The 9,729-nt window shown below is 42.9% G+C and overlaps 1 protein-coding gene across 2 annotated transcripts in view; it reads left to right on the forward strand.

Annotated features, from left to right (window-relative positions):
• frmd5a (FERM domain containing 5a) overlaps positions 1 to 9,729 on the forward strand; it is a 48,264-nt gene that overhangs the window by 31,411 nt on the left and 7,124 nt on the right. The window contains exons 2-13 of one of the 2 annotated variants that reach the window (XM_084016695.1): positions 283 to 387; positions 1,704 to 1,746; positions 2,289 to 2,367; positions 3,886 to 3,983; positions 4,682 to 4,805; positions 5,573 to 5,660; positions 5,814 to 5,902; positions 6,437 to 6,500; positions 6,617 to 6,699; positions 7,615 to 7,689; positions 8,443 to 8,511; positions 8,702 to 8,808. In XM_084016695.1, the coding sequence (XP_083872821.1) occupies positions 283 to 387; positions 1,704 to 1,746; positions 2,289 to 2,367; positions 3,886 to 3,983; positions 4,682 to 4,805; positions 5,573 to 5,660; positions 5,814 to 5,902; positions 6,437 to 6,500; positions 6,617 to 6,699; positions 7,615 to 7,689; positions 8,443 to 8,511; positions 8,702 to 8,808 (1,024 nt within the window). The remainder of the gene's footprint in view (positions 1 to 282; positions 388 to 1,703; positions 1,747 to 2,288; positions 2,368 to 3,885; positions 3,984 to 4,681; positions 4,806 to 5,572; positions 5,661 to 5,813; positions 5,903 to 6,436; positions 6,501 to 6,616; positions 6,700 to 7,614; positions 7,690 to 8,442; positions 8,512 to 8,701; positions 8,809 to 9,729) is intronic. The other variant, XM_084016694.1, reaches the window with a different exon arrangement.

Genomic DNA, 9,729 nt, shown 5'->3' on the forward strand with positions numbered 1-9,729 from the left:
CTCTTCTTTGAGCTGTGGATGGGGTTTATTTCAGACACTTCAGATAGGACTGTGTATTAATATTGGATGAATCTGAGATATCTCTGGCAGGGTTTGAAAAAAAACACAACTGAAGCACATTCTGCTGCAGAAATGATTCCTCATGTTTGAAATAAGGACAGTACCCTTTTTTTCTTTTGTTGAATATTTTCTTGGCACATATTCAAATATGTTTGTGATTTGTTTTAGGCATGCTTGCTGATTTTTTTAATTTATTTTTGTATTTCTTCTCTTCTAATACAGCGGGATGCAAAGGGACAGTATCTGTTTGACGTCATCTGCCACCACCTCAACTTGCTGGAGAAAGACTATTTTGGCATCAGATATGTGGATCCAGACAAGCAGCGGGTAAATATGTGTGAGCATGTCAGAGGATCTGTAAATGAAGCAAAGTCACATATCATCGTACACATTACCATTCAGATCCATGACCCAAAGAAGCTACAAATGTTCAAGAGATATCCTTGCTTCAAATGTAGTGCTTAAGTTTATAATTTGTGTGTAAGTGTGAGTTTCCCTGTCTCTTCCTTGATTAGCGCCAATAAGTGTCAATACCAGTTGAGTATGGAGCTGCAGTCCAACGTGGTTAGCCTAGCTTGGCATAAAGATAGGAAATAAAAGTAAAACCATGCAACACCCTTTTTAAGACCACAAACAGCTGCTTTTACATTTCTCTTACAGAATACAGAATGTTGATTAGTTGGATTTGAAGGTGTGAGTAGACCTGGTTTTGAATTTTCATGAGTCAGACAAGCAATTTCCCTCTGCTTAAGCTAAGATAAAAGAGTGCCTGGCTCCAGCTTCGTATTTAACGCACATAGTGGCGTCAATCTTTAAGTATTTAAGTATTAAATCTTTAATTTAAAGCGGGTTATGTCAAACTTTGACTGGAACTTGGTATATTCACTGCATCCAAAGATTTAAAGGTAGAAGTGGTTGAATGTGAACTCCAAATGACTTCAAGCATAAATAACTGTGTTGCACATGCTTGGCTATACTTTAAAAAATGGATTGGGTTTGATTTAGTTGGGAGAGCGAGACTGCGGGTCAGAGTGAAGAGTCATGTTCTTGATTTTTCTCTTATTCACGATGCCTTTCAGACCGGCGGTTGTTCCATCAGCCTCCTCTGCTGTGAGGCATGTAGTAGCACTGCTTGATTCATGAAGTATTCACATGTTCACAGATCAAGTCGACACTCGGACAAGAGCCAAGTCCTGATGCTGTGCTTCCTACACTGTCGCTCAGGAACTCTTTTAGCCGTTGTCCTTGTGGGTCAGTTTGGTTTGGCAAGGAGGCAACCTGGAAGAGCGATGGGGAGACATTGAAGAATCTGAATCTGTTTGTAGACACACAGATCCAGCTGATTGGCACCCGCAGCAAGAGCCCAATGTTATCTCATAAGCTGGTGTCTAATTAGCCTTCCTGCTCTCAGGGTGTATCGAAAAGAAAAGAAAATCCTGCAATCCTGCATCTATGCCACTTCAGTATAATTGGATATCCCGCTGTAACACCGTATGTGACAGGAACAGGTTCCCCCAGAAAACCGTCAGTAACAGTTGAACGTCATGGCAACTGATATTGACGTGTCAGCTAAATGGTTTGATGTGTGGATTTTTTAAGGAGACGATTCATTGATTTGCATGTATGTTTTCTTTCTAATGCAGCACTGGTTGGAGTTCTCAAAATCAATTGGAAAGCAAATGAAATGTGAGTACTTTGCATGTTTATAATCTTGGAACGTGACGGACCTGGAAATTGTAAATATGTAAAATTTCCTGGGCTCTTGGGTAATTGACGCAGCAAGACATGGACTCTCTTATATGTGTTAGATCCATATAATTTACTGTGGACTTTATTTAATAGAAAATTAAACAGTGCAAAATGTCCAATAATTGATTAATATTTAAGTAAAACTTACTCGCTCTGTGCTTTAATACATGCTACTTACTTCATGCTTTTGTGCACTTTATTTGAGAGGCAAACTCAGTTTGCTGAATAACATTTTACACACTAAACATTATATCTTATAAAATGAATACAACATGATAAATATGCACATAGAGGACCAATCAAGACAAGCAAGTAGTTGCTGTTCTAAGAAGCTGATATTGAGAACTTTTTTTTCATTGGGGATAAATCTGTGACGGTCTGAGTCTTGCTGTCTCCTTTAATCTCCTGTTGTTAATGTTTGATCACTTACAATCAAGGGATTCCTGTCGGTTTCTGACATGTTTTGTGTGTTTCTCCAGCTCAGCCTCCATTCACCATGTGTCTGAGAGTCAAGTTCTACCCTCCTGAACCTGCTTCTCTAAAGGAGGAAATCACTCGGTATGACCTCCCGTCAATGTACATGAATGTAAAGGCCTTCACTTGTCTTTTTGTGTATAAATGCACATGGTAGTTTACATTGCCTCCAGATAAAGCTGCTATATGTGTGTAATGTACCGTTTAATGATACACACTCTCATTCGGAGGTGTAATGTGCTCAGCATGCAGAGAGAGGAGGGAGAGTGAAAAGGAAAAGGGAGGGCGAATGAGAGGGTGGGGGTGAGGAGGAGTGAGTGATACATCATGAGATCGGAGAGGGCAGACCACAGAGGGAGGCGAGGGTAAATAATCATATAGGCTCATTCTGTGGGTGCATCATATTGGACAGCCATGTTTTTGGACAGTGCTAATGCCACATGAAAATTATTTCCCCTCTGTGACACGTCAGAATATCCTGTGTGAAATAGGCCTGTTCAGTATTGTTAACATATTTCACCTTTTTCCCAAAACAAATTTATGAAAAAGGAAAAGGAATTTTTATTTATTTTATCAAGGAACAAACTGACAATCCTCCTGATGCATTTTGACCTGAAATAAAGAGCGTTTATGACTAAATATGTGCAGTTACACCTTTGAGAAGCAAACAAAGAGGGGAAGATCATTGGGACACTAATTGGGTTCATTTCCTGGGGATAATGCACAACAATCAACAATGACATTTTACAAACATCAATGTAAATATGCCAAGGTTGGTTCAATGGCTAATTATCCCTTATAGTCCAAAGAAAACTGATTTCAAATAAAGAGGAAAGGTTAAAAAAGTGTATACCATCTTCCCACCGTGTACTGTAAAGGTGAAATAACAGAATGTCTGAGTGCATGTTTGTATTGTGCTGATGTTTTGTAATACAGTCAATACATTAGCAGCTTTCAGCATGTTGAGTTATTACCCATTTATTGTACCCATCACACCTTCAAAAAGGTCTGTTTCAGAGTGAACCAGGTGGGAAATGTAGGCAGCATTTTAATGTATCTCTCAGCACAGAAAGCGCTACTACACTTTATGGAAATGGCCTAGATAGAGAGAAGCAGGTCTGCTGGCTGATTGTGAAAAACGAGATGAATGTCGGATTTCCTCCTCATGGTTGGTGGAGAATGTAAAATTTCAATAATTCCACCTCTAATATGGATAATAACAATAGTAGCTACAATCACCATGATGCATTTGCATCAGACAATGACATTGTTGTCAGCTGATTAGTAGAGTCTAAAAATAGGCTGGAGGCTTTAAGAGAAGCACGGCGTCGGTACCAGCGTTTCCCTCCGGGCCTTCCTACCCTCCTTTCCCCAAAACAAAACCCTCATTTCAGCGAAATCAAAAAGAAATATTCAAAACACCCATAGGGACCATGAACTCAACCGCCTTTGAGGTTTATCTGGTTTGTTGTTTCGCTGCTCCTCCTCTTGTCTTTTCCTTTTTCGCTGAGAAACGCAACTGGATGACTGTGTGAATATCATCAGTATTCTCATAAGCAGGCCTGTCCGACTGTCTGACGTGATTCCCGTCCCTTTGTGTAGATATCTCGTCTTCCTGCAAATCAAGAGAGACCTCTACCACGGCCGGCTCCTGTGTAAAACCTCGGACGCAGCCATGCTGGCTGCACACATCCTTCAAGGTAATGGGAGGTGACAGAAGGGAATGACTAGCACCCTTCTACGCTTCACGCTGTGTTCACGACCTCTGTTTCACCGTGACCTGTAGTTCATCATGCTAATGTTCCTACCAATCCAATAGATGTGTGTGTGGAAAGCACCTGAATTAGGTGATAGTGAGTTTATGCAAAATGGTCCTCAAAGAATATGCCTCCAGTGTTTTCTTTTTATGTATTCATGAATATATGATTGTCTATGCTTGAAGGCATGTACAATTTTCATGCTCATCGGATGCGATAGGAAGCTATTCTGTACCTTTTATGATAATTAGTGGTTATCTGGCATCTTATTGTGATAACACACACACACACACACACACACACACACACAGGCATGAATACAACAGAGGTATGGTGGCACAAGCTAACATCCCAGAAAGCACAGTGTTTGAGGAGAGGCAGGTCCTCTGGAGGAGGGGCTTATGAATTAAAGATGGGCTGCCTGGTCAGCTCCTCCTCACAGAGAGAAATCAGCATCAGGGTCATCCGAGGGAGTGCAGCGTGGCATGAAGGAACGCAGATAATCCTGGGCATGTTTACCCCGCAAAAAGAAGCACCGCGCTGAAAACTGTAGACGTCACTTTAACTTTTATTCAACCCTGAATGTTTGTGAATACGTTTAACATTTCCCCCTTTTTCTTTTTTTGTGATCCTCCCTCCAGCTGAGATTGGTAATTACGACCCTGGGAAGCATCCTGAAGGTTACAGCTCCAAATTCCAGTTCTTCCCTAAACATTCGGAGAAGCTGGAGCGCCGGATTGCAGATATACATAAGACAGAGTTGATGTAAGAGACAAAATATAAACCTACACTGTCAGTATCTCTTGTTGTCACATACCTACAGATCCTGCTCTTATAGGCTGAACAAGCTATTAGACTTTCGCTGACATTGATGTAATTAAGTGCTGAAATGAGGTAACGTGTTTAGGGTTGAGCAGATAGCAGTTAGCTCAGTTATCCACTCACATAACTCTGTCAGATTGTCTTGAGCTCATAACCTGCCCTTTTATTATAGTTGTTAGTGATGTGTCCGAGCCAACTGGGAGACCAGCAGAGCACAATAATGGAAGTGGTCCATTCACAGAGATCTCTCTCAGACAGCGCTTGAGCTGCTGAAATCTTTTATTAACACGTCGAACTCCTCCAGACGATTCTTGTTTTCACTAAAAATACACAGTTTTATTTGTAAAGTGATTCAAAGCTGCTGTTTTAACGGCACATTGAGACATAATAGAGGTAGAAAGGCCAGTTTTGATGCTGTTGGAGCAGAATGACAAACCGCATGAGACTCTGCTGCCCGCTAGTGGTTTCTTCCTTCGTCACCAACAACTGATCCCAGTGCTCCACTATGAATACTCTCACTGATTCGACAGTCTGAATGTTTCTTAGGAGTTGAAGCGAAGATAAACCATAAATGTTTGTTTTTTAATAAATCATGAGATATTTGTTTGTTTGTGCCACTCTCAGAAGTGCCACTCAAGATTGTTGTGTTACACTTCTTATGCTTATGGTGGACTGACACAGATGTTCCGTGTTTTGTTGCCCTCCCTCAGTGGACAGCCACCTGAAACATCAGAGCGAAATTTCCTGCAGAAGGCCCAGATGCTGGAGACATATGGTGTTGATCCGCATCCATGCAAGGTTTTCTGAAGCACTGCTGCACTATTTTTAGATAGTAAACATTTCAGAAATCATATCTGATAGTTCCGTCCGACATGAACATTGAAACGTACAGCACACGCTGAAACATTAGTCTCACGATTTGTGTTTTATTTTGGAATTGCTCTCTTTCAGGATGTGTCGGGGAACCCAGCTTTCCTCGCCTTCACTCCGTTTGGTTTTGTGGTGCTTCAGGGAAACAAGAGAGTTCATTTTCTGAAATGGTGAGACAAATGCGCAACGTTGTCTAATTGTGAGCTAAAGACAACACACAAGCTCTATATGCAGGAAACATACAGCGGCACGTACACTACAGCTGGTTGTACAGTCGCACTCAACAAAACTCATCCATCTGCTTCTGCCTTTGGTGAGAGCAGGCTAACATGTGCACAGGTGGCTAATTACACCAGCTTACTCATTTGAATTCAGCAAGATGCTTTTCTTTTGAATTGAAAATGTATTCAAGACGGTTCTATTTATTTGTTTTTGTCTGTTTGCTTTTAGCTGAAAAGGTTCCTTGTTTAATGATGACGGCAGACTTTATGTTTGCAGGATTTATACTGGCTTTGTTTGGTAGTGCTCAAGTTGCCCTCATTCTCCATTCCCAGTCTGCAGGGAATATTATCATTTATTTGTTTTGTCAGCCAAACACGGAGCTCCGTGGCTGTTATGTGATCTCAAAGTGGTTCTCCTGAATAATTAAAGATCGTATGGCTTTCCTGTTTTCTGCCTGCTGCATGTGTGACTGTGTGTGACAGGAACGAGGTGACCAAACTGAAGTTCGAAGCCAAGACGTTCCACGTATATGCAAATCAGAAGGAGGTGAGAGCATGAATTGTCGGACTAAAACTCAGCAGTGCACGTTTACTGTCTTTTTTTTTGTCGGTTTGTTATATTTTCCTGCACGTTCTCTCATCCTCAACGTGCAGGACGAAAAGCTCATCCTGACATACTTTGCGCCCACGCCGGAGGCATGCAAGCACCTTTGGAAGTGCGGAGTGGAGCACCAAGCTTTCTATAAGTGAGTCCACACAACACTTTCATTTAACTGCAAAGTTCTTCCTATCCCTCCGCTGTTAATCACCTGCCCTACATCTTTGAGCACTGTCGGGTAGGTGACCGTCACGGTACCGTGGTGTCCTCACAATCCCCTTCCCTCCGCGTTGTTTGTCAGCGGGAAAACGAGGTGTGAGTTGCCTCTGACATTTAGTGAACGAGTGTGCACTGGCACGAGACCGCAAGCCCTTCGGTGCTCCCTCTGAGATATGGCTCCCCCGTCTCAGCCGTGAATAATAGCGCGGGTCCTTTCTGTTCGCTCCAGCGAGAAAAAAACAAACAACCAAGCAGCCTGTGAGCTCAGTGGCCATGGAGAAGTGGAATAATGATTCGGGCTGATGGCTCGGGTGATGAAGGGTGTGTAGGTTAGTAGATATAGAGGGGGCACGGGAAGGGCAGAGACATTGGAGTTAATATGATGTGACCTTTCGACGACTCTGAAGTGGCAGACAGATAATGTTTTATCAGCCTCCCACTTATTGAAGTCGTGCTGTAATGAGGAGGCTGGGGGAGCTAGAAGGCAAGAGGACATGTGATTAAGATGTCTTTCAGAGCAAACATACTTCTTGAAAGCAAAATGAAACATTAAACATTAATGCCTCACTTAGGATGACAATATAAATACATTGAATACTGTATGGAGCAGTGCCTATACTGCAAGGGGAATACATGCATAATTTAATTGGGAGGTATTTGATCCTAGTTTCTGCTTTGGTTCTGGGAATACTTATATACATGCTTCAACAGTGATCATATTAGGAGCATAAAATGTCTGGGGTGTTTTATTTTAATGTGATATATCATATTATTAGCTTTCCTTCATGTTTTTTTGTTGAGGTGCATTGGGCTTAATTCTTCTTTTTTTTTCTCGGTCCATCAGGCTTGAGAAGTCAAGTCAGGTTCGCACGGTGTCCAGCAGCAACCTGTTCTTCAAGGGCAGCCGTTTCCGTTACAGGTAGAGTACACAACAAGATGGTATGACTGATGACAGGAAGGGGAGGACACTGCTCAAAACCCCCATCTGGCAGTGGAAAGAAGAAGTGTTCCCAGAAGATGTGGCCTCCTGGCCTTCTGTACTGTAACGTCAGCACACTTTTGCCCGGTGGATAGGACTGACACCTAATGAGAGGACGGGGGGAAGTGAAGGAGAATGATCACATGAGGCATTATCACCTTATATGAGATACTAACCTATAGTGTAACAAGGAGATTGTCCTTCATAAAAGGACCAGCTCACCTTATTAAACAAACATTTCTCACTTATCTTTCGTGGCATCTAGCTTAGATGATAGTTTTGGTTTTATTTGCAGTTTCTCTGGATAATCCACAAACGATACAAAGGATTTCCACAGAATTTACTTAGTTGGTTGGTTTCGAAATATGGATCTCTCAAAACCTCAGCTGTAAAAAGACTTGAGGTATGCGATGTAATATTGCATTGAAAATAGAATATTCATATATGGAGACTGTATATGTACTGAAATCAGAAGCCCAGTCAGTTAAGTGGTGAGTTTACTGTTGATATTCTTGCATGCAAGTCAGGTTAATTCAGTCATGATGCTCATGCACTTTACTCATCCACTGCAGTGATGGCTTTCATGGCATTGGGTGACACCAGGGTGCCTGGTTCTGTGTGTGATTGTGTGTGTGTGTGTGTGTGTGTGTATGTGAAACTCATCCTGAGCATCGTCTCTGTGCTTTATAACAGTGGGCGAGTGGCAAAAGAGGTGATGGAGCAGAGTGCCAAAATCAAACGAGAACCTCCAGAAATACACAGGTAGAGTTGTAAACTCAGGAGAGGTCAGAATATCCTCAATCAGATTTCTGTTGAATTTTTTCTTAGGTACCAAGCTTCTGTAGATGTCTTTATCAGCAGCACCTACTCGCTACAGTATGAGTTTCCTCTGCTCACAGCTGTTTTCTCTCTGCAGTGACGTTTGTGCATTCGTGTCTGTGTGTCCTTGCAGGGCTGGCCTCGTGCCCAGCAGAAGTTGTCCATCCATCACCCACGGGCCTCGGCTCACCAGTGTGCCGCGCACGCGTCGGAGAGCGGTGCACATATCCATCATGGAGGGTAAGAGTGGAGCTCCACCCCCGTGCTTCACCAGGCCTGAGCAAGTGACAAATACCCCCCCCCCCCCCCCCCCCCATGGAAGTGCTAGGGGCAAATTTGTATTTTCACATGACATTACATGTCCTGTAGAGTCACAGTGAGTACGGTATTGTGTCACTGAAACACACCATTTGTGGTTTCATTACTATCAGTACCAAGCCGTTAGGGTCCAACTCTTCAGATATAATCGCTCCTAATGTGTTATTACTCCTATGCGTTATCTATTAGTCCCATTTCTATGAGAAAATACTGCTGCATGCACACACACACACACACACACACACACACACACTGTAACTTGAGCCATTTGGCCCAGTTCATGCTTACAGCACTAGTGGAACATGCTGCAGGTGTGTGCGTCAGTCAGCCTGCTCCACTTCACGAAACAATGAGTTGAAGAGCTGTGATTGTGTATTCCGTGTGTCAACCCATGGTAGCATAAGTCACTCATTCAGCTGACCTGCAGGATCTTGGCCCAGAACAGGGCCCAGAAGTAGCGCTGTCCTGCATGGCTCTGGGTAAAACCGGCAGTGAGACCCCTTTTTGCCTTTCCATTCGATACCGTAACTCTTGTAAGTGAGATAAATACAGGTTCAGAGGCAGGTGTACTGTTTTGTTTATTGAGGGCATTTTGCTGTGGGTTCAAGAGAGCCATAACAGCTTCCCACAGTCAGTGTGTGCTGACTGGGTGTCTTAAAGTGGTATTAATACCCCAGCTGAAAATAGCCAGGGTCTTCTACTCCATGTATGTCACTGTCCTGGGCGGGGCCAAACCAGGCCAGGCCAATGCCGACGATTGTAACACCGCTGCAGACAGACACCGTTTTACCTCACACACTCCTATGTGGAAACTGCAACTAAGGCGGAACCGTTTGGCCTAAT

Source organism: Eutrigla gurnardus (genome assembly GCF_963514095.1).
Source record: "Eutrigla gurnardus genome assembly, chromosome: 9".
Lineage (NCBI taxonomy): Eukaryota > Metazoa > Chordata > Actinopteri > Perciformes > Triglidae > Eutrigla > Eutrigla gurnardus.